This window comes from Theropithecus gelada, chromosome 1 (genome assembly GCF_003255815.1).
Source record: "Theropithecus gelada isolate Dixy chromosome 1, Tgel_1.0, whole genome shotgun sequence".
NCBI lineage: Eukaryota > Metazoa > Chordata > Mammalia > Primates > Cercopithecidae > Theropithecus > Theropithecus gelada.
This window is the reverse complement of record NC_037668.1, coordinates 28,428,417-28,453,278: the sequence shown is the minus strand read 5'-3', so window position 1 is coordinate 28,453,278 and position 24,862 is coordinate 28,428,417. Positions and strand designations below refer to the sequence as shown.

At 41.6% G+C, this 24,862-nt stretch overlaps 1 protein-coding gene across 3 annotated transcripts; it reads right to left on the bottom strand.

Moving 5' to 3' along the window:
* Positions 1 to 15,087: 15,087 nt before the first annotated feature.
* HSD17B7 (hydroxysteroid 17-beta dehydrogenase 7) lies at positions 15,088 to 24,225 on the bottom strand. 3 transcript variants are annotated; one of them, XR_003120379.1, is made up of 5 exons: positions 24,080 to 24,183; positions 22,052 to 22,255; positions 18,372 to 18,464; positions 17,105 to 17,193; positions 15,088 to 15,181 (listed from the first exon to the last, which is right to left on the bottom strand). XR_003120379.1 is itself a non-coding variant. In XM_025390895.1 (4 exons), exons 1-4 carry the CDS (start codon positions 24,112 to 24,114, stop codon positions 17,084 to 17,086), a joined length of 468 nt encoding a protein of 155 aa, XP_025246680.1. In that variant the 5' UTR covers positions 24,115 to 24,225; the 3' UTR covers positions 16,879 to 17,083. The 3 variants fall into 3 exon arrangements, 2 of the variants coding, with proteins under 2 accessions (XP_025246680.1, XP_025246681.1); XM_025390895.1 differs by lacking the exon at positions 15,088 to 15,181 and having other exon boundaries at positions 16,879 to 17,219; positions 24,080 to 24,225; XM_025390896.1 differs by lacking the exon at positions 15,088 to 15,181 and having other exon boundaries at positions 16,879 to 17,193; positions 24,080 to 24,225.
* Positions 24,226 to 24,862: the final 637 nt, after the last annotated feature.

The following is a 24,862-nucleotide window of genomic DNA, read 5'->3' as shown; positions in this document are numbered from 1 at the left end:
CCCGGCAGAGGAGCCTGGCTGCCCCAAGAGCCCGGCCCAGCCATGCCTGCCGGCTTTCAACCGGCACCGCCAGCCCGGGGCCGCCGGGCTCGCATCGGTACCCCGGAGCCGCTCGCCTGCGGCCTTCTCCAGCTCCTGAGCTCCCTAGCTTCCACCACATTGGGTCCGCTCGGAACAGGGAGTGCTCCGAGGCGTCAGGGCCCAGGGCCCATGATCCTGGCACCCCGTCCAGTACTCCGCCCTGTCGCGGAGATATTCTTTTGGATTCCTTGCCTCTCAGGGGCTTCTGTGAGGCCCCCTCTTGCCCCACCCACCCAGAGCCGTCAGGGCTGGCCAAGGGGGAACAGACGGACGAGACACGAGTGGCGTTTTTCTCACAACGCTCCCACCACGGTAGCTTGTCCCGAGCAAAACCCGGCCACTGGGCAAGAAGGCGTGGGGGGTTGGCGGTTGGGGGATGGCCCTGCTTTGCCCGGGGCCGGCACTAGAGATGGCAGCCTGATCCCTATCCAGAGGGGCTGAGAGAAACCCAGACACACCCCACCACAACCAGGAGCAAATCCACAGCCCTACACACAGACACACCGGGGCGCTCGCGCGCAGGAACACACACACGCACACGCGCACACAGACACACACACACACACACGTGCATGCACACAAACGGTTTGAAGGAGAACAAGGAAGAGATGGATGGAGAGACTGAAACCGAGGGAGGGAGAGAGACAGCGATCGAGAGAAACAGGGGAGGGGGAGAGGGAATGAGACAGACAGAGAGGCAGAGAAAGAGAGAGGGACAGAGGAAGAGAGAGAGACAGAGAGACAGAGGGAAGGCGGCAGAAGTAGCGCGAGGCGCAGGGGCAAACCCAGAAGAGAGAGGGGGAGGGAGCTAGAGAGCAAGAGTGATAGAGCCTTGGAGAGGTAGCGCCCTGCTCCAGTAGGCAGGGCCCTTTTGGGCAGGCTGGGATAGGGTGGAGGGGGCTTGGGCTGGGCCAGAACAGGGTGGCCAGGCCGTCCATTCGAGAGGAGCAACGGAGCGCTGTGACGGGTTTTGTCTTGGATTAATTGCTTGATTTGGAGGTGGGTTTCGTAGGCTCCTTCCTTTGTTGGCACCTCCTTGTGCTCTTGGTGCGGTGCGGCGGGCCCCGAGATTTTCAGAGTGCGCCCGCCAGTTTAGCGGGATCCGTGGCACCGGGCGTGTCCACGGGGCCCAAGGCCTGGGTCTCTGGCGTGTTCTCCGGACAGGAGTTTACACGAAGTTGGTGGCAATGGGAATCCGGGTGCACTGGGACTGTTTTCCTGGTGGCTGTCGAAACAATGTCCTTCCCCCGGATACAGCAGCCCCTGCGTTCTGGATCGGAGGTCTTGGCTGGCGTGTGTGGCACCCGCTGCCCCTGCCCGCCCCTTCCCCCGGTTTGGAAGGTTGAGGCGGCGCCCGATGAGTGGACTGAATCGCCTGGGCGTTCCGGGAGCGGGAAGGCACCGGGAGCGGGAAGGCACCGCGAACTGTAGGGAACCTGCGCCTGCGCCTTTGGGGTCCGTCCCCCTGCCCTCCCGGCATCCCCTCAGTGAGCAGAGGGGATAATTTTGAATGGAATTGGAGGAAGGTTTGCCTTAATCAGTTTCCACTTTGAGTTTTCCTTAGTAATTTTGGGGTCCCAAGATACTTTCTTTTCACATATGTTACTCAAATAGTGCATTTACTGAAAAGGAAAGTGTTGTAATTAATTTATACCTCAGATCCCAACAGGTGATCTTAGATGAATACTGTCTTTCCTGTACCTTAGTTTTCTCCTCTGAGAGATGGAGATATCACAGCTACCTCACAAGCTTCTAATACAGATAAAGAGCCCAGGACAGTCCCATAGCAAGTAGCCATAGCTTTATTATCATTCGTTAGATAAATCAGATGTCCCAAAGAGTTTCAGAATGCAAGAGAATAGGCTCCATATAAGTAGAGAGCCATAAGGACATATTCACTACTCTAAAATGTTCTTTTATACCAACTAGCAACACTTGTGTCCTATGTTATCCTCACAGCAATCCTGCTCAAGTGACTATACTGAACTTTCTGAAACTACCGCAATTCTTTTGGTAGTCAGCCTCATAATCAGGAATTCAACAGTAACAAAGAAGCTCCTGCTCTGCTATCTCCGTATCACTGAGACAGGCCTCACTTGCTGGTTGAAGTTTCTGTTCAAAGCCACACTCAGGGCAGTGGTGATCTGGGAGAGCTCTCTGGCTCCTGGCCTTTGCTGTGCTGGATGTTTTCAAGCCTGAAATGGGATTTCCAGGCACTGCAGGTTGTATCCAAGATAATCAAGAGACAGAGGAGAGGTTCTAGCTCTTCAATCTGAAGTCAAACAACAACAGCAACAAAAAACTGTATCTTAAAATGTGATATGGGAGTTTGCAGAAGTATTTGACACCTGCATAAATAAATAAGCAAAGTCAACCAAGCCCACAAACACTAGATAAAGAAAACCAAAACAGTTCCTCAGCTATAATAATAAAAATAATCTCCACATGGCATTATAACTTATTGAGGACCTCCTAGTTTCCAGGAACAGTGCTGCACACTTTAACGGCATTATCTTTGATCCTTAGAAACAAGCTGCCAGGTTGTGTTATCAGCCCCATTCTACATGTAGTAACAACAGCTAACTATTCACAAACCTATGTACATTTCTTCTTGTGTACTCAGTTAGAATCTATTCTCCAATTTCCCTTCCAGTTAGGTATGTCATATAAATTACTTTTGCTGACAGAATGTAAACTGAAATTATATGTACATTTTGAGATCAGGCTCATATAAACCTCCCACATGTAATGTTCTCTCTTCCCTAAATGTTAAATGGATATTGACAGAGTAATCTCAAAATACATGGATAAAAAGAGGCAGAGCCGCCATCTGCCTGGATCCTTGAATGACTATATGAAGCAGAGCAAGGACTCCTACTGTTACAGGAAAGGGGTCTCAATCCAGACCCCAAGAGAGGCTTCTTGGATCTCACACAAGAAAGAATTCAGGGCAAGTCCACAGAGGAAAGTGAAAGCAAGTTGATTAGGAAAGTACAGGAATAAAAGAATACCTACTCCATAGACAGAGCAGGCCCAAGGGCTACTGGTTGCACATTTTTATGGTTATTTCTTGATGATATGCTAAACAAGGGGTGGATTATTCATGCCTCCTCTTTTTAGACCATATAGGGTAACTTCCTGTCATTGCCATGGCATTTGTAAACTGTCATAGCACTGGTGGGAGTGTAGCAGTGAGGACCACCAGAGGTCACTCTCATGGCCGTCTTGGTTTTGGTGGGATTTGGTGGGCTTCTTTACTGCATCCTGTTTTATCAGCAAGGTCTTCATGACCTGTATCTTGTGCCATCCTCCAATCTCATTCTGTGACTTAGAATGCCTTAACCATCTGGGAATGCAGCCCAGTAGGTCTCAGCCTCATTTTACCCAGCTCCTGTTCAAGATGCAGTTGTTCTCATTCACACGTCTCTAACACTACCCCTCTAACCACTAAATCACCTTTATGTGAGTAAGAACCAAGTATTGTATTAAATCCATTGAGATTTGGGGGTTATATCAATTTGCTTTACCGTAAGTAACACATTGAATATTAGAAACTGGGGAAGAGCCATCTTAGAAAACTGAAGATGTCTCAGCTTATAAAAACATACACATTAACTTTATAGCAAGGTTTGCTTTCCAAAGTGCTGTAAGATTCCAAATCTCTACTCATACATCCACCTATTCATAAAGAGAAGCCACACCATGAAGGAGCAAAAATAAAAACTTGTAGCCCCACTCTGCTTCTGTTTTTATTCCATTCATCCAAGTAAGGAAATTTAAATTGTTTAATTAAAGGCATTCTATGAGAAACTTAATATATGCATATGCAATTATATGTTTGTGTGTATATATATATTCATTCATTTGATATTCAATACTTTTATGAGGTAATGACTATTACCTCTTATTTTACAAATGAGGAAACTTGAACTTAATCCAGAAAGATCAGTAACTTGTTCGAAGTCCTTCAGCTAATAAGTGATGGAGCTGAAATGTGAATGCAGGCAGTTTGGCTTTGGAACTTGGACATGCAACCTCTATACTGTAGAGGGATGAAAATAAATAGAGTTAAAGAGATAAATCATAAAATGTTTAGCAATAGAATTATGATTCAAATATTCATCCAGTACAACTGTATTGGTTTTTAAGTTCTGGACTACTTTCACACCAGTGGGTAAATATAATAACAATGTGCTGATGAGCCTGCTGGTGCTGCTTCCCCCTCCTGCCCCAAACCTCATTGACTGAAGAGTTGGTTTCTTCTTCCTCTAGGAAGCTCCAAGACTCTGTTCTAGTTCTATGTCTTATATTTCTTCTGACTACTTGACTCCCATATGCCATCTAGTTCTCGCCTATCTTGGATATTGTCCCTGAGTATAATGAGATGCAAATTCTGTGACATGCAATTCTAGATGCAAAAGTAGTTTATCCAATATCCACATATTATATCTGACCCCTACCAGAGTCAGGAATTACTTGATTCAGATATTAAAGTAGTATTATGTGTGACATATGTGACTCAGGACAGAGCACAGAAGAAAATTTCACAGAAGCCAGAAAATCTCTACATTTGGAAAGAGATGAAACTAATTTTTTTGAACACTGGTCTAACCTGTGCTTACTGTTCTTCATCAGTACCTGACACTGACACTGTACACATTTAACTAATGTAAGACAGTTGTTAGTACATGACACATCTAACAAATGGGTATGAAAAATTGCCTTCCATTTAACTTGCCTGCTGTCCTCTTCTAGCTGGAGATATGCCTAGCAGAGAACAACGTTCTTTATGGGACTGATCTACGTGTCTCAGATCATTCTGCATGCAATTTCTCTTTGGTTTGTACTTTCTCCCTCAAAATTTACCCTTTAGAATTGTGGTAAAAGAAGAAATAGGGGCCGGGCACAGTGGCTCACACCTGTAATCCTAGCACTTTGGGAGGCCAAGGTGGGTGGCCAGCCTGAGGTCAGGAGTTTGAGACCAGCCTGGCCAACATGGTGAAGCCGCCTTTCTACTAAAAATATAAAAATTAGCCAGGCATGGTTGCAGGCCCCTGTAATCCCAGCTACCCAGGAGGCTAAGGCAGAATCACTGGAACCTGGGAGGCGGAGGCTACAGTGAGCCAAGACCATGCCACTGCACTTCAGCCAGCCTTGGCGACAGAGCGAGACTCTTTCTCAAAAAAAAAAAAAAAAAAAGAAGAAGAAGAAGAAGAAGGAGAAGGAGAGGAGAGGAGAAGGAGAAGGAGAAGCAGGAGAAGGAGAAGCAGGAGGAGCAGGAGCAGGAGCAGGAGCAGACGGAGAAGCAGAAGCAGAAGCAGCAGAAATAGGCCTGTGGATAAAGTATAAAGTATTAGTCAAAAACTATTAGTTTCATAGAACAGCACTGCCATTAGAACTGTAACACTGAGCACATGAGCCTATAAAGTTCAAAGCCTTTTTACCAGGATAAAGTGGTCAAACACGTTAGTTTCAAACACCTCCTGGAGCCCATCAGCAGTAATTTTGTCATCTTGGGTCAGCGGTTCTTTAGCTATGGAGAATACATGAATCACCTTTCTGAAATAGATGATTTTAAAAAGAAAAGAAAAGAAAAGAAAAATAAATTTTACTCAATGTGCTATTTAGTTAAAAATCAAAAAGTTGAACCGGGCATGTTGGTTCATGCCTGTAATCCCAGCACTTTGGGAGGCCGAGGCAGGTGGATCATGAGATCAGGAGATCGAGACCATCCTGGCCAATGTAGTGAAACCCTGTCTCTACTAAAATACAAAGAAAATTAGCTGGGCGTGGCTGCATGTGCCTGTAGTCCCAGCTACTGTGGAGACTGAGGCAAGGGGAATCGCTTGAACCCGGGAGGCAGAGGTTGTAGTGAGCCGAGATCGTGCCACTGCACTCCAGTCTGGTGACAGAGTGAGGCTCTAACCAAAAAAAAAAAAAAAAAATCAAAAAGTTGTTCCTTTCTGAGAGAATGGAGAATGGTTGTCTTTGTTTTCTGGTGCTTATAGAATACTTGAAACTGGATAATTTATAAAGAAATGTATTTCTTATGACGATTGAGGCTGAGAAGTCTAATGTCCAAGGAAAGGGCACATCTGTGAGGGGATTCTTGCTGGTGGAGACGTTCAAGAGTCCCGGGTGGTGCAGGACATTACACAGTGTGGGGGCTGAGGATGCTAATGTGCTAGATCAGATCTTTCTTCCTCTCACAAAGGCACCAGTCCCACTTTCATAAGAACCCATTAATCCATTAGCCCATTAGTCTGTTCATCCATGACTGGGTTGTCTATTCATCTATTGATAAACTATTAGGTAGCCTCCAATCATTGTACCTGCTTCCTTGTGCACAAGTAGGCATAGGGTAGTTTGCTCTTTCAGGGTCCACAGGAGAGCACTACTGTAGCTGTAGATCTCTCTGACTTAACTTCTGCTCTTTCTCTACAGCTTGTAAGGGCTCATGTGGCCCACCTGAATAATCCAGGATAATCTCCCTATTTTAATAACAACTGTGCCGCATAATAATGCAATCATGACAGTAACCCAGCAAAGGTCATGGGGGACATTTTAAATTCCGCCTACTACAGCAGTGATATAAGACTCCGCAACTTTTTTTTTTTTTCCCGATTACTAGCCACTTGTCCCAAAGTTGTTTTGAATAAATCACTGATACTATCAATTTGTTTGGTTGTTTGACATTTAGATTTCTGGGTAATTCAGAAATATTCATGATTTGAGAGGAACTCAGCCCCTACCCTTCTCCCACTCAAACTCCTTCAAAGACAAGAGATCAGTATTTGACAACTCTAACTCTGAAAATGAGAATAGTCTTTTTTTTTTTTTTTTAATTTATTTATTATTATTATACTGTAAGTTGTAGGGTACATGTGCATAACATGCAGGTTTGTTACATATGTATACTTGTGCCTTGTTGGTGTGCTGCACCCATCAACTCGTCATTTACATCAGGTATAACTCCCAATGCAATCCCTCCCCCCGCCCCCCTCCCCATGATAGGCCCCGGTGTGTGATGTTCCCCTTCCCGAGTCCAAGTGATCTCATTGTTCAGTTCCCACCTATGAGTGAGAACATGCGGTGTTTGGTTTTCTGTTCTTGTGATAGTTTGCTAAGAATGATGGATTCCAGCTGCATCCATGTCCCTACAAAGGACACAAACTCATCCTTTTTTATGGCTGCATAGTATTCCATGGTGTATATATGCCACATTTTCTTAATCCAATCTGTCACTGATGGACATTTGGGTTGGTTCCAAGTCTTTGCTATTGTGAATAGTGCTGCAATAAACATACGTGTGCATGTGTCTTTATAGCAGCATAATTTATAATCCTTTGGGTATATCCCCAGTAATGGGATGGCTGGGTCATATGGTACATCTAGTTCTAGATCCTTGAGGAATCGCCATACTGTTTTCCATAATGGTTGAACTAGTTTACAATCCCACCAACAGTGTAAAAGTGTTCCTATTTCTCCACATCCTCTCCAGCACCTGTTGTTTCCTGACTTTTGAATGATCATCATTCTAACTGGTGTGAGATGGTATCTCATTGTGGTTTTGATTTGCATTTCTCTGATGGCCAGTGATGATGAGCATTTTTTCATGTGTTTGTTGGCTGTATGAATGTCTTCTTTTGAGAAATGTCTATTCTTATCCTTTGCCCACTTTTTGATGGGGTTGTTTGTTTTTTTCTTGTAAATTTGTTGGAGTTCTTTGTAGGTTCTGGATATTAGCCCTTTGTCAGATGAGTAGATTGCAAAAATTTTCTCCCATTCTGTAGGTTGCCTGTTCACTCTGATGGTAGTTTCTTTTGCTGTGCAGAAGCTCTTTAGTTTAATGAGATCCCATTTGTCAATTTTGGCTTTTGCTGCCGTTGCTTTTNCGGCAGCAAAAGCCAAAATTGACAAATGGGATCTCATTAAACTAAAGAGCTTCTGCACAGCAAAAGAAACTACCATCAGAGTGAACAGGCAACCTACAGAATGGGAGAAAATTTTTGCAATCTACTCATCTGACAAAGGGCTAATATCCAGAACCTACAAAGAACTCCAACAAATTTACAAGAAAAAAACAAACAACCCCATCAAAAAGTGGGCAAAGGATAAGAATAGACATTTCTCAAAAGAAGACATTCATACAGCCAACAAACACATGAAAAAATGCTCATCATCACTGGCCATCAGAGAAATGCAAATCAAAACCACAATGAGATACCATCTCACACCAGTTAGAATGATGATCATTCAAAAGTCAGGAAACAACAGGTGCTGGAGAGGATGTGGAGAAATAGGAACACTTTTACACTGTTGGTGGGATTGTAAACTAGTTCAACCATTATGGAAAACAGTATGGCGATTCCTCAAGGATCTAGAACTAGATGTACCATATGACCCAGCCATCCCATTACTGGGGATATACCCAAAGGATTATAAATTATGCTGCTATAAAGACACATGCACACGTATGTTTATTGCAGCACTATTCACAATAGCAAAGACTTGGAACCAACCCAAATGTCCATCAGTGACAGATTGGATTAAGAAAATGTGGCATATATACACCATGGAATACTATGCAGCCATAAAAAAGGATGAGTTTGTGTCCTTTGTAGGGACATGGATGCAGCTGGAATCCATCATTCTTAGCAAACTATCACAAGAACAGAAAACCAAACACCGCATGTTCTCACTCATAGGTGGGAACTGAACAATGAGATCACTTGGACTCGGGAAGGGGAACATCACACACCGGGGCCTATCATGGGGAGGGGGGCGGGGGGAGGGATTGCATTGGGAGTTATACCTGATGTAAATGACGAGTTGATGGGTGCAGCACACCAACAAGGCACAAGTATACATATGTAACAAACCTGCATGTTATGCACATGTACCCTACAACTTACAGTATAATAATAATAAATAAATTAAAAAAAAAAAAAAAAGAATATTTAATATTTAATAAAAAATTAAATCCCATGGGGTTTGCTGTAAGCAAAAAAAAAAAAAAAAAAAAAAAGAAATGGGGTATGACCTTCCTCCTCACAGAGCTTACATTCTGACAGAGGAACCCGAAGGTGAACAAGCATGATCTGCAACAGGTACAGGATGTCAAGAAAGCCTACCACAGAGGCACCCAGGCCTGGTCTACAGGGTCACTAAAGGCTATGGGATAAGCTGATCTGAAGGATGAGCAGAAATTAATCATCAAGAGGCTGAGAGCAGCTTAGGTCAGGAGAACAAGATGTGCAAGAAACAGGAGAGAGCAGGATGAAATAAAATCAGGCCAGTGTGATGCTGGTGAACAGTGAGTACTCAGAAAAGGGAAGCTGGGGGGCTGAGGGACTGGTCAGGAACACGGGCTTAATTCATCAACCCAGCAGCAAACATCAGTGCAACAACGTAAGCACATTTACCTTCTGGGTCATAATGTAATTTCTTCCAAAGCCAGTGGTGGCACTGAGATATTTGATCAGAGGATTGAGAGATTCGGGCTTTTGGTGGAAAAGCCATACCTGGAAAGGAAGGATGTGTCAATGATTTGTTTCTTCTGCCCAAGGTGAGTGAGGCTGGTGGAGATTCACAATCAGCACTTTATAGAGCTCCCCAGACAAATTATAAACATCCTCTCAAATATCATCAGTGAACGGTTTAGCAAACGTATTGAGAACTAATTAAAATATAGTTTAAAAGCACTTGCTTCTATAATCAATTTGTGTTCCTACAATAAACACATTTATTTCTGTAACATTTACCAAAACAAGAGCATCAAAGCCAATTCCATTTATGTTTTCCTTAGCTAATTTCAATTAAGTCAAGATTTAATAATCTACTAAGTACTACAGTGCTAGGTCCTTAGGTTTCCAAAGTGAATAGCAAAATTCCTGAAGGAGCTCAATGGAATGAGGGAGACAAACATAAAGAACTGACTCAGATACAATGGGTTTTTAATGTAGGACAATTCTGATCCATTAGTAGAGGCTGCCTCTGGAGCTCTGGGTTGAAGAATATTCAGAGACACCACTTGTGTACAACAGAAAGGAGTATTATAGCCCATTAGTAATGTCTGCCATTGATGAGGAAACACACGCAACCCATTTCCATGTGTGATTTAAGGAACTCGACTGGCTTCCTAATAAAATAACAACTTGATCCTCCAAGAAAGGGAAGAAAATCTTCATAGAGGGGAATGGTGTTGAACTTTGTTATCTTGGCTCTTGACCCACAAGATGCTCTTTCTCCATGGGAAATCACAGACTGATTGTGCAGTCATCGTCCTGCTTTGCCTGCCCCTCCAGCTTTCCACTGCTCTGTCTCTCCTCCAGCTGCTGGTGTATCCTGCCTCTAAAGAAGTGTTTTCCCTACAGTCATGGTGCCCAGTGCCATGGTAAATGTCAAACTTGCAAACTTCACTCCTAATGTTCTGCGCTTAGCCTTATAGTCCGCTTTAGCTCCAAACAGGACCTCGATTATTCACAGAGCTTATTCTCTTATTATCTCTTCTGTCGAAATTATTTCTACTACGAGTGAACCTGTAATTCACATCTGCTAAGCCATCATACAAGTTATAAAAACTTCAGTAACATACCAGCGCTTCTGTTCCATTGTATGGTGTCAAAGTGAATGCATTTGCAAAAAAGCGAAGCTGCAGAAAAGAAAACAACAGTTATTTTTGTGGTAGTTTAGAATACAGTCACAAAATAATTATTCATTTAAATATTAAAAAAGAAAACTTGCCTTTCTGATTATAGAACATTTTTTAAGTAACAAAAAATAGAGGTCAAAAAAGAAACATCACTTAATCTCCATACTCCAAATCAACCACTTTTAACACGAAGGTCTATTTACTTCTGATCTTTTCTTTATGCCTGCCCTAAAGGAGAGATATTTCTTCCTGAGCCCTAATGGGAGAATCATTTCCTAAAAATAGCATTTTTCAATGTGTGCCAGAGAAACGATGGTCCTGCAAGATGTTCAAATCACGAAACAAAAATATGGTTCTATAGTTACATAATGTACAATTATCCCCTTTTTGGGAACTTTTAATGCGCATGACCACTTTGAAAACTTAGAGAAGTCCAGTTTAACAATGTTTAACATGGGTTTTCTGAAATTATATGATTACAGAACTCTTGGGATCTGTGGTGCATGAGCAATGAAACATTCCTTTAAAGAAAAGTGGACACTCAAATGGTGGTGTGGCAGTAATACTTAGAAATATTAAGCAGAGGTTTCACATTTAGTAAGTTCAAAACCTCAAGTTAAATGGCATTCAGGTTCATTCCTTAAATCATTTCCCAACCCTTAAACACATCTTCTAGGTCCCAAAAAGAGATTTTATGAGCTAAGAAAAGAAGTATTCATCACTTACTAGCAATATTGCCGGCATCAACAGTGTCCATATAAAGGGAGGCAGAATTCCATATGTCAAATTGGTCAGTGCTGTACCTGGACACACCACATTGGAATACAGACCCTAGGAACAGACAGGGGTAGCAATAAGACTTTAACTTAATGTATATTGACTCAGTCCAGCTACATGCTAGTTAATAAAAGAGGTATGTACATGAGCCAGAAGTCAGGTAATAAAGAATTTACGTTTTGAGTAGTCTCTGAAGGTGGGTAAAACATTTATGTTGAAGAATCATGTATTAAGAGAACCCACTGTGAGAGGCACCCAGGATGTAAAAATTAGTAGGACAAAGTCTCTATTCTCATGAACCTTGCAGTATAAAAAATAACCAGTCTTAAAGCTGGGGGAGAAAAGCAGGGCCTGGTTATCTGAGTTTTCCCTATTATTGGCTTAACTGAAGATCAACTTTTCAATAATCATGAGCATTTACGATTAAAAGATGTACGGAGTACAGTCCTTGCCTTCAAGAAGTTTCTGGCCTAATAAATAGACAGTTAAAGCTAAAGTATGTGTCTGTTTCCCTGCAGGTACATAAGACCCATACGTCTAGCTTGAAGTGGGTGCTCCCGGCATCAGGCTGTATGTGCTGTCACTTTCTCCAACTGAAGATCTCTAAATCAGGTCCTTAGCCTAGAACTCATTTTAGAAAGTTCCACCCTATAAAGAGAGCCCCAATTAACACAGAGCTTATTTAATCTAAAGGGTCCTAAGTGATCTATAGTTAAGCCCTGGAGCCCTGGGACTATCATGAGGATAAGTCTTAGCTCGTGACTTTTTTCTAGAGGATTGCTGGGAAATCAAGGGGACTCTCAGGGATGGTTGATCCATGTCAGGCAATGCCAAGACTCTGCAGCACCAAATAAAGGAGGAAAAGCCTCCAGGTTCTGTTGCTTAGGGTGCTATCTGTTCATTGAACTGTCTGTTACAGACAGAACCTGAGAATCCCCTTGATTTACCAACAATCCTCTAGAAAAAAGTCAAGAGCTAAGACTTATCCTCATGATAGTCCAAAAGTTTTTCCTAAGAAAATAATGTACTCTGCCCCCAAAACAGCTAAGGAAAAGTTCTTATTCTAGGAACTACCTAGGAACACTTGTGGACTATTCTGTCCTAAACGAAGAAATCTTCAAACTAAAATCCAGGGTTTCCAACATATATAATTTTCTGATGTTGAGAGATAAAAAAAGAAAGAAAGAAGAAGACAATCTTAACCAAGACTGTATCCTTCCATTTGTTTAATTATAGGGATTAAATTGTGATGATCCTGAGTATTTCTATATGGCTTGAGTCGGGGAGGATGCATGGATGATTCAAGTCTATCAGGCAGTCTATATAGAACCTGACAACATTTCCAGTAACACAGGGCTTCAAAAGGAATACTGTAATGTCATTCTTTCTCAGCTGCTTCTTTCCTCATAAAGGCCAGGGAGAAAAAGTCATTGGCTGAGAACCAATCTCAACAGATTTTACAAGCAATAGCTAAATCTCCCTCTTTCATAAAAGATAGAATCCCAAACCTTACTTGATAACTGAGACTTAAATAGAATCCCAGACCTTTCTATGAAAGGAAAAGCTAATCCCTCTAAAAGGGAGTTCTCAGAGTACCAGGAAGCAGTTGTGACAAGTTTTTAAACGTCTCAAGAAACTTCGGAAGGAGGTGCACAATGGGGCCAACATGCTGAGTCCAACCTGCAATATTAACAGCCTATACAAGAACACGTACAGGCATCTGCAGACCACATGCACCAACACCTACACATGTGCACACACCCAAAAAATACATGCACAAACACATGTGCACACACCCACAAAACCCGTACACGTACATATGAACCCCCTACACATGGGTAGGCACACAAATACATATCCACGCTCATGCATATCCACATGTATGTATTTGTACAGACACACGCACACACAAACTCACATTCTGAATACAAAGCACTGCTGTGAGTGCTTCATCCAGATCCCCTCAGTCCATCTTCCCAATAAATCTGTGAGGCAGGCACTATTACTATCCCTATTTTTCAGATGAGGAAACTGAGGCATAGGGAGATTAAATAATATGCCTAGGGTTACAGAGTCAGGATTCAAATTCAGTCCCAGAAAGTATGCTCTTAGCTTCAACTTTATAAGAGGCATGATTCAGGCTGGCTGCAGGCGCTGTAATCCCAGCACTTTGAGAGACTGAGGCAGGCAGATACCTGAGATCAGGAGTTGGAGACCAGCCTGGCCAAAACAGTAAAACCCTGTTTCTACTAAAAATACAAAACGTGGGTGTGGTGGCACATGCCTGTAATCCTAGCTACTCGGGAAGTTGAGGCATGAGAATCACTTGAACTCAGAAGATGGAGGTTGCAGTGAGCTGAGATTGTGCCACTGCACTCCAGCCTAGGCAACAGAACGAGACTCTGTCTCAAAAAAAGGGGGGGCATGATTCTAAGAGCCAGATCACAAAATACCACCTGATAAAGGTAGCCATTCCAGAATAAGCCAGGTCTAGACTATCACATAAGGCTTATATTTCTATGTCTAATTCATGATCCAAGAAGCTCCCTTGAGGGAAAACATAATTCTTGATCATCTTTTTATTTCACTTTTCTCCTCAACCCTAAACCTGGCCCAGTGCCCTAAACATGGTAAGTCTTTTATAAATGTTAGTGAAATTAAACTTCTCCATAGCCCCATACTCATACAACACTGTTAATCAAAGCAAACAAAAGAAAATGTCCAAGGGGAAGACTGGAGATTTTCAGGTAAGAATTTAGACCTGGGCAACAGAGAGATAAAAGAAGCAGTAAACTGCAGACCATAGTGGCCACAAGGACTCAGTATGACCAACAAGGGTCACCATCCCCTGTAAAACATCCTATAAACTGAGATCCTCATAGAGACAGAGCTCTGGGAGTCTTACCTAAAACCACCACTATCCAGAAGGTTTTATAACTACTTCACTGTCCTATAAACATCTGCTATGACAACCACTAGGAGGCAGCATGGTGCAGGGGGAAAAGTCCAAGCCATAAAGTCAGCCAGCCTCGGGGCTCAATTTTGAGCTCTACCATTTACAAGTTGTGTGACCATCGGGTAAACGACTTGAGTTCTCCGAGATTTAGAGTCCTCATCTGAAAATGGTTATACTTAAACCCACCTCCATATAATGAGGCAGGTATTTAATAACACACACAGATGAATACAGAACCTGAAACACAGCAAGTACCAAAACAGTAGTTATTATCACTTTTAGTAGTGTCACTCTGTTAACATAAGTTAGAATTCCTGAAGAACCACAGAATGATGAATGAACTACCTGTAACTAAAATGTCAGGAGCTAATTATCTCTGCCCTAACATTTTCGTATACACCAACTATCAATCTAAACTACAAAAGTTAGTGGAAAGTCAGCTACCTTACTAGGAAATCAATAGTAGGTAATTAAGAGAACCTGCCCTGCCATTTCCATATCACTGAGATGGGCCTTACCTGCTGGTTGAAGTTCCTGTTCAAAGCCACACTCAGAAGGTCAGTGGCATATTTGGAAGAACTGTAGGGCTCCTTGCCTTTGCTGTGCTGGAAGTCCTCGAGGCTGAAATTAGATTTCCTTGCATTGCGAGATGATGTCCAGATGAGCTGAGATGGACTGTCACTGTGACAAAGGAGAGGCTCCAGTTCCCGAATCTGGGTGAAAGAAAAAAAAAAAGAACAAAAAAGTATTAAAATATACTGGCAGAATAGAGATAACAATTTTGAAACCATTGTACATCTATACTGAAATTGAACAATTAGGAGGGAGGTTGGTGGGAGTCAGGTTTGTCACTGTTGAAGTGAGACATCACAAATAAGCATGGGGAGGAAGCTAGAATGATCTATATGGTAAGAGATTAGGGTCAGAGACATCAGTATTAACTAGTTATCTAAAAGAGACATGAATTAGTTACATAGAAAAATATTTATAGATATGCATACATACATGAGTTAGTACGCTAGTACGCACACACATATCTCTGTAGTCTATTAGCACAGAGGGTTTAGAAGACACTGATCTCTCAGTAGCAATAAGCACCCAGATCTTGGTTTCTAATAACCATTCTCTGATAAAAGAAAACATATGTCTTTAGAAAAGCATCTGATTCTAGGACTGAACAAGGAAACACACAAGATGATTCTGAAGCAACTTGTGGTGCCAGATAGTAAGAAACTGCTCAAAATGAAAGCTAAAACAAAAACAGAAAACCACAATGATGGGGGTGTGCCAAAGAGATACAGGAGCCAACTGAAAGAGCTCCCAGTGGCTAAAAGTGAAAACATTTGAGCAAGAAAATAAAATAGTATTTATAATTTCAAAGCAGGAAATACATATTCATGAGTTCATGTGGAAAAAATAAATGACTGAATAAAGACATAAATAAAAGAGAACAGACAAATCTCCCTTGCAGAAAAAATCCAAACAATTTCTGTAGATAACCCACTCTCTTAAGGAGGTAAAGCATTAGCCAGTATGCATTGGCTGCACATAGTAACTTTCTTTCTTTTTCTCTTTTTTGAGACGGAGTTTCACTCTTGTTGCCCAGGCTGGAGTGCAGTGGCATGATCTCGGCTCACCGCAACCTCCGCCTCCTGGGTTCAAGCAATTCTTCTGCCTCAGCCTCCCGAGCAGCTGGGATTACATGCATGTGCCACCATGCCCAGCTAATTTTGTTTTTTCATAGAAATGGGGTTTCTCCATGTTGGTCAGGCTGATCTTGAACTCTCGGCCTCAGGTAATTCGCCCGCCTTGGCCTCCCAAAGTGCTGGGATTACAGGCATAAGCAACCGTGCCCGGCCCAACTTTCTTTCAAAAAGTAGAGTATGAAAGGGGAGAAAGAAAAAGTAACTTAACAATGGAGAAACCTGACAAACATTACTTCAAGCCAGGAGATCAAGGTTAATATCAACACTGAGAAGTCATACTGATAGAATACACCCTTGATATGATGTCATGAGAATGTCACTTTACCTCTGTGACATTCCTCCCAAAAACCACATTCTTCAGTCTCACCATGAGAAAAACATCAGACAAATCCCAATTGACAGTCTACAAAACACTAAGCAGTACTCCTCAAAACAGTCAATGTCATCAAAAACAAGGAAAGTCTGAGAAGCTGTCACAACCAAGAAGAGCCTAAGGAGACATGACTGCTAAATGTAATGGGATCCTAGAACTGAAAAAAGACATTAGGCAAAAATGAAACCGGCATAAGTGTGTACTTTAGTTAATAATAATGTAGTAAAATTGATTCATCTATTTTGACAAATGCATCATACCAATGCAAAATGTTAATAGGGGAATCTGGGTGTAAGGCATACAGAAACTCTGTATATTATCTCTGTAGTAATTCTGTAAATCAAAAACTATTAGTACACTTATTGAAGAAAAATCTACTAGGAAAGCTTCCAGAAGTATTCCATGCTTACAATAAACAAGCCAAATGCAATCAAGAAAACTCAAACATGAGATTAAGTCAGTTAACTGGTTGCTCAACTATAGCAATGCCCCGTGCCCAGAGCTTTACAGAAACTATCACACCAAATATTAGCTTATTAAGCCCACAGCTTTTTTACCAGGATAAAATGGCCAAAGACATTGGTCTCAAACACCTCCTGAAGTCCATCAGCAGTGATCTTATCACCCTGGGTCAGCAGGCCTTCAGCTGTGGAGAACATATGAATCACTTTTCTGAAATAGCAGAAGATAATTGCATGACTTTTTAAAGCTTCTTTAACTGGAAATGCTGAAAACACTTCCCAACCCATCCCCCGCCCCCCCCATAAACTATACCTCCCTTGATTCTGTAACGACAGGAATAAAAATACCTGTTTCTCAGACTGGATTATTGCATTAAATGAAATGCCAAAGTCCCTCCTTCCCCCGACTAATTCACAGAAGTACTTACACACGTATAGCTCACACTACCAATAGGAACTTGAGTCTCTCAAAAATCTGCTGCTAAAACTCTTTACCTCTTCCCCAATCAAGTTACAGGTAAACTGTTCTAAACGAATAATAAGCTATGCCAAAGGGAAAAAAGTCTTCCTGTGTATAAAGTATGTTTAATTGCCAAAAACAAAGTTAAACAGGTTGTTTTTTTAACTGGGAATTCTTCAAACATATTAATATAGTGTTCTGCTGTGAGGTCAATTCAGTAGGTCAAGGCCAACATGGAGACAGACAGAGAGAGAGAGAGAGAGAGAGAGAGAGAGAGAGAGAGTGTCTGTCTGTCTTTTAATGAAAAAGAAGTAAAGCAAAAGTACTGGTATAGTAAGTAGCACATAGTAAGAATGCCTATTTATGAGTAAGTGTACTGGGTCACAAAGTAAGATTTATTCCTATAAATAAGAATTCTCCCGGTTGTGTTTCAACATTTTTGAAATTTTTGAAAGCCACTACACTAATGTGTAATGAGAATTTCCCAGGAAGACATTAGTTCTCTGCATTTCCCCAACCTACTGGTCACAGCACCTGACATACAACTGGGAAATAGTTCAAAGTAGCTTTCCTGGAAGTTGGAGTCTCTCTGAGAACTCTGCCTAATTTCAAAATGTTCTTGCTAATAGGCATATCCAGGCAGACCAAAAAATGATCTTCTAAACCATTCAACCATTTAGAATGTACTGGGACTTAGAATACCATACAAAACAGAACTTTCAGCACTCCCCACAAAAGAGGATTGCTTTTCTTTCATGATATGGTTGCATCATCTCCTTTTTCTGTCTTCAACCTTTTCAACGACCCCTTACCTTTCATCCCCCCAACTTAACACACCAGCAAAACTAGGCAGAAAAATGAACACATTCCTTCCAATCAGTTCATCCAGAAAATGGAAATTACCTTGAAAAGAGGCCAAAGAAAAGTGCTTTGATATTTAGCTGTGGATTAGGCATGATCCCAGCATTTAGATATATACAGTCTAATCTCTGAAACCTGCAAGTAAACAACCAAACGAGATTGTGAGTTGCAAGTAAAAGCATCAGGTCAAGATTGTGCATTCTATCTCTAGAGTGACTAGAATCAAGGAGGCCTAAGAAAGACAAAAAATACTTTTTAAATTAATAAATTAGCCACAGCAAGCTGAGAAGAATTTACAGTACATTAAAGTTACAGCATTTCTTTCTCAACAGTTTTTCTTTAGCCACAGTAAACATCTGAGAATTCTTTCTTTGGTAGTGGCTTCAAACAGAATCTGTGGACTTTAAGTAAAACCTCTGATCAATAATTCCTTCCAGCTCTGTTCTCTCAATAAGGAACTGCAGCAACCCTCTATCTGTTAAACCCACTCCACTCTCCTCATCTTACAAAGTCTCTTGCTTTTAAAAAAAAAAAAAATCCACATCTCCTCTGGTTGATAAGTAAAATTTATATAATATTGATATTCACCTGACTTGATCTATTAATGTTGAAATCTGAATGCCAAAATATATAATAAAACAGAAGATCCATGTGGAAACCTTTCAGTGTTCATGGACAAGTCCTATGTATCATAAAATAATGAAAGTTCATAAGAATACAATGAGATTGTAAAAGATGAATCAGGGTAAGATATTCTTGCTGGGCTCCCTCCTGAATACTTGTCATGGAAGGGATATGAAATGATGAGTTGAAAAAGCATTTTCAGTTTTAAACGTATGTAAGCCTTCATCTAGATGTAGTGGTTTTGAACTAGGTTCAAGGCAGGTAAAGCCTGCTCTCATGATACTCACAGACACCATAAATATTCCGAATATCTCCTAGAGTTCTATGTACCAAACTGTCTCTGACTAACCCAAGACATTAAGAGCCACAGCTTCTAAAGTTAGGACCCTGAACTACATACATGGTCTTCAATACAGATCACATACAAATATTTCTTCATCATCCTATAAATAATTGACAAATGACTCAAATTATTAAACTGACCATTTAAAATGCTGATATTGTTACCATCAGTTCATCACATAAGTGCCACAAAGATAGTGTGAGTTCATCCATTGTTGCTTGTTCTATTACCTTATTCGCCAACTTTTATCTAAGAATATTAACATATTTGGCTAGGAACAGAGAGGAAATGTTTAGTAAAGACACCAAATTAAGCTCTGGCTTCAGTAAAATGGCATACCACTCATCAATAAAATAATTGACACATTGCTCTAATATGGATAAAACAGAATCACTGTTTCTTACTAGTTTTCATCTGCACATATCTAATAGAAGACAATGCTACAGATAGAAAGACCAGGTGTCAGGGATGGTGCTACTTGAGCCTTTAGAAGGAATCTCAAGCTCTCTTTAGCTCTAGTTGACTTCAAGCTTAGAACTGAAGAGATCCATTTGAGCCACTGAGTGCAGTTTCTTGACATAAGCAAGAAGCTATCTGGACACTTTCATATATTCCATATTTGTGAATATCATTACAACCATCATTTCCTAAACTTGAATAACACCAACCATCTCAAAAAAAAAAAAAAAAAAAAAAAAAAGGCTGTTTTGCGAACTAAAAAAATACCTCAAAACTTCACTACAATGCTGATGACAGGTACCTGGGACAACTCACTGGTACCACAGCCTCACTGCCTTGAATCTGTGCTAAGTTGCTAAATATCTTACAAAATACTAAATTACTAAACTTGTGAGAAAGTACCGAATAGCTTGAACCTTTGAAGGCATTCGGGAATAGTCACTACTATAAACGTTAAAACTTTAGGTCTCAAAAGTAAACTGCATCGGAATGGGCTATTATTAACTGGGAAATGAAGGTTCTTTTCTTCCAAATAAGAGAATATAACAAAATCTAAACAAATCAGGTAAGAAGCCAGCTGGCTAAGAAAGTTTGGGAAAAGAATGCCTGTAAACATGATTTAAAAGTCGTAACTTCTCTCAACTTCATAGTTTTTATCTCCATAAGGACATTCAGTATACAGTTTCACAGCCCTGGAGACTCTTAAGTTATGGAGGAGTAGGGGATATGGAATATATCACAATTTATGTGAAAACAGAACCTAGAAAATCTCCTCAGGTTTTTATTTTTTTTTTTCTTTTTTAAGATGTGGCAGAAAACTCTAAGAGCTCAGCAGTATTGGAGAGAGAAACCACATTTACAAAGGACTAAGGCCACACTGAGAAGAGCCAGAGCGAAGAAAACTAGCTTTCACTTTGTAACTGGTGCATTTGGAAGAGGGAAATGCAAATTATTATCAATTCACATAAAATACAAAGTATTTTTCTTCAGCAAATGTCTTCATTAAGAAGGGCTTCCTTGTTTCTACCCATTTCATTTTACTGTCCAAGGAAACAAGGTAGTTATTTGTCTCTTAAGTGCCTCAATACTAAAATATTTGAAAATTAATTATTCAAGATAGTCCTAGGGTGGCATAGACTAGTGCAGGGTTCTTGGCCTATTTTCATCATACATTCCTCCTAAAATTTAAAAACAAACAAATAAATAAAAAGCCATCTCTGCCCAGAAAAATGCATTGTGCACCTACATGCAATTTTGTGTTCACTTGCAGGGGAGTTATACGTTATACTCTATAAGTTATACTCTATTCCTTCACATACCAACTGTTGATCAAATGTCTATTACATGCCAATTACTGTGAAGGTGTGAACAAATCTTTACTGGCCTAGGGAAAAAAATACCCCTTAGGAAGCAGGGAGAAGCCCTGGGGTCTTGGACTCACTCAACTAATATAAGATTGGATGACCTTCCTAGGGACATTACCCTTATTTCTGTGTCTCAGTTTCTTCACTTGTTAAATGTCACTACTTGCCTTATCTACTTAATGAATTCATTATGTGAAGGAAAGATGTAAAAAATGAATTCAAATGTCAAAAGAGTTACCTTAACGTAAGGCAGTGCAACTGATCACACATCAGGATGTACTTATAAATTAGTCTCCATGAAATAATTATGATCATGATTGAGACTGAAAATGTGGTACCAGGCACAATGGCTCACGCCTGTAATCCCAACACCAACTGATCACACATCAGGATGTACTCATAAATTAGTTTCCATGAAATAATTATGATCATGATTGAGGTTAAAAATGTGGTACTGGCCGGGTACAATGGCTCACGCCTGTAATCCCAGCACTTTGGGAGGCCGAGGCGGACGGATCACAAGGTCAGGAGTTCGAGACCAGCCTGACCGACATGGTGAAACCCCATCTCTACTAAAAATACAAAAATTAACCAGGCCACCGTGGTGGTGTGTGCCTGTAATCCCAGCTACTCAGGAGGTGGAGGCAGGAGAATCACTTGAACCCAGGAGGCGGAGGTTGAAGTTAGCCAAGATCACGCCATTGCACTCCAGCCTGGGTGACAGAGCAAGACTCCATCTCTTAAAAAAATTAAAAAAAAAAGAAAGAAAATGTGGTACTGAGACACAATGGGTCACCCTATACAGATTTCCTCAACATAACTGCTTACACTGCACCTGTTTCTTTTTAGGTTTTTCTTTCCTCTCTTATTTTATTAAGTGTTATGCTGCACAATCACATAAGAAAAAAAAAATCCATCAGCAAGAGATATACCTTTGCTTAAGTTCCTTGGAGGCCCGGAACACGGACTGCAGGTTGCTGATATCCACCTGGACAATGGTGACCTCAGCAGTGGGGTGAGAGGCCAGCAGAGAAGCACGGACAGCTTCTGCCTTGTTCCTATTCCTGCACGCCAAACACAGATGAAGCTCATCATCTTCCGCCAGCAGCCGCTTGCAGAGGGCCAGGCCAATGCCACTGGGAGGACAATTCAGACACAAGATGTGGGTTATCTGGGATGGCATCAGGTAGAGGCATTTCTCTCTGGTTCAGAAAACTGTGTCAACTTGACCTCCAGTGAGAAGCCCAGAAAAACATGAAAGACTCAACAATTATTTAAGAATGGAGGAATCCTCCACTCCAATAGTCACTTGCTTGAGACACAGTCTAGTTTGTGTTTTTCTCATTTTGAAAAACTTCAATGACACAATAACGGGACTGAAAACAAGAGTTGTTCTTTAGTTTTGCTATTACTGGGCTCTATCCTGCCAGTGGTTTTCATTTTGTACTTATTATGCCACTCATGAGAATGATTTAATATATCACCAGTAAGGGCTGAAAAGAGCATCTTATTAGCTGTTTCCTATGTGCATCTTTACTTTGCTGTCTAGGCTCCTCAGGGGCAAGGGCTTTACCACCTATTGGTATCATAAACCCCATAAGGAGCACCAGAAATCTCCGATAAAGGAACAGATGAATCTTTCAGATGAGGCATCAGTAACATGGCAGGATGTACAAATCCCTCTCAACAACTATGATTAAATAATAGAAAAAGAAAGAACTCAACGTGATTACGTAGAAGGTAGGAATACACTAAATATTAGATGAGGACCAAGAAAAGGGAAGCAGGGATGAGTACAGCATTTGGAGACAAAGAACTTCAAAACCAGCACTGTAAAACCGCATAGGAGTGGTGACATCAGTCAGATCAGCCTGGCTGATAGCAATGAAAAGTTGGGTAATAATTTCTCTTTCATGACTTAAGCTGATTCCAGGAAAATATATTAATAGTTAAAACCCAAAAAGAGCCTGGAACCATCAGTAATCTGTTAGCACCAACAACAAAGCATCAAAAACAGTTATTTGTCCTCACATGAGAATAGTAGGTATTTAATATATAATTGCACATATCACAATATATGTAAAAGAAACAGACAAAATCAATTCTGACTTATTTCAGTACCTTCCACATAAGAAGCACCAATCAACTGTTGAAGTCACTTGAGAGGGTATGCTAAAAAGTTGCCAACTGCAGACACCTACCAAGCTGGCTTAGTTAATATGCATGTGGTTGAATAATTGAAAGTGGATCAATCTTAAATGTTTAACATGTCCTCTATCTTAATCATTTAAAAATGCCAAATGCAACTAGTAGAAAAAATGGTTTGATTGGCTTCATCCTCTACACATTTTTCATGGAAGTGCAAATGACAGGTAAGAGGCTGAGAGACTAAGTGAGCAACCCTGGAATTATTATGAGCTAGTTATTCTGCACCCCAACCATGCCTTCATATGAAAAGGTTAACTTTCTCTGGGTTTCTGAAGAGTGTGTTAGCTCTCTAGCACTGAGCTAAATGGAAGGGGATTGTTTTTTCTCCACAGTCCTAATGCTCACGGGTGTTCAAATTTGTAGGCAAAAGGATTGTACAGACAAAACACCTGTAGTATAAGACATGATCACGTGGTCAGGAGCAAACTGCTGGGCACTCACGATCAATACGAATAGCAGGCAAAGATGGAAAAGGGGCGGAGCCCGCGTGAGTACCCTATTCCCTTGATAACCTCAGGATCATCACTTACTGATGTTCTAGTTTTCCTTTTCACTGTCATGTTTAATACCAAGTACCAGTTACTGAGCACCTCAAGAGGCCGGCACGCTCTACACCTGCTGCAGAGACTCCGGGAAACCTAGGCAAGGCCAGGGGCGGGCGCTTCCGGGGTCCGTTCGTGGAAGGTCGCAGATCCCTGCTCTCTCGGACCCCTCATCCGCTGCCACCTCTGCCAACCCAAAGGAGGCCTCACCTGCTCGCGCCGGTAATCAAAACCACCTTTCGCATCTTCGCGCATTCACACTTCCAAGCAGTGAAGCAAACGCCGCCGCTGCTTTCGGAAGTCCTAAGATTTCGGGCAGCAGCCGGGCCCACCTCACCCGTCACCAATCAGAGTACGGCCACGCCCCGCCTCCCGTTGCGTCATCGAGTCTGCGCTGATCCCTCCAATCTCAGTCCGCCAACCGCTCCCTGCCCTCGGAGTCGGCGTCGGGTGAGATAGGCCGAGGGGAGGAGCTGCGTGACGCAAAGCCCGGAGCCATTTCAGGCTCTTCTCGCTCCGCCTCAGCGCAGGTGTCCGTCACTGCCGCGTAGGGCTTATTGGAAGCCGGATCTTTAATCCTGGTGGGCGTGTCACCCGGCCTAGCTCTTAGGAGAGGAGTAACACGCACTGGGTCTGTGCCCTGGCGTCTGAGATTGGCACTTCATTGCAGGAAGGCCTCACGTTTGCACCAGTGCCCATTTTAGAGAAAAGGTTTGAGTCTAGGAGCCAGAGTTGGGCGACTATTATTTAATTTTCCACTCCTTTTTGGATGTGTAGATCCAGGCATTGTGCCACTTCACAGCCCAACTTCTGATCCCAGACCTCCTCCTCTAAAGAAACTTATTTGAGAAAATGAGCACTGATTTTGTTAAGAATTTTATGTAGAATCATGCGTAAATTACCAGTATTCAAAAGTTGGAATGTGGCGTGGAATCAGAATCTCAGAACTTCATTAGCGAAGTACTGAGAATGTGTTGTAACCTCCTATATCAG

What these genes read in the sequence shown, in the direction of transcription:
- HSD17B7 (XM_025390895.1), bottom strand. Translation starts at nt 24,114, where the DNA reads ATGCGAAAGGTGGTTTTGATTACCGGCGCGAGCAG. An exon ending in TCCAAGGAACTTAAGCAAAG is followed by an intron (nt 18,465 to 22,051) that starts GTATATCTCTTG and finishes GTTTACTTGCAG; the next exon opens with GTTTCAGAGATTAGACTGTA. An exon ending in TTCTTTGGCCTCTTTTCAAG is followed by an intron (nt 17,220 to 18,371) that starts GTAATTTCCATT and finishes CTGCTATTTCAG; the next exon opens with AAAAGTGATTCATATGTTCT.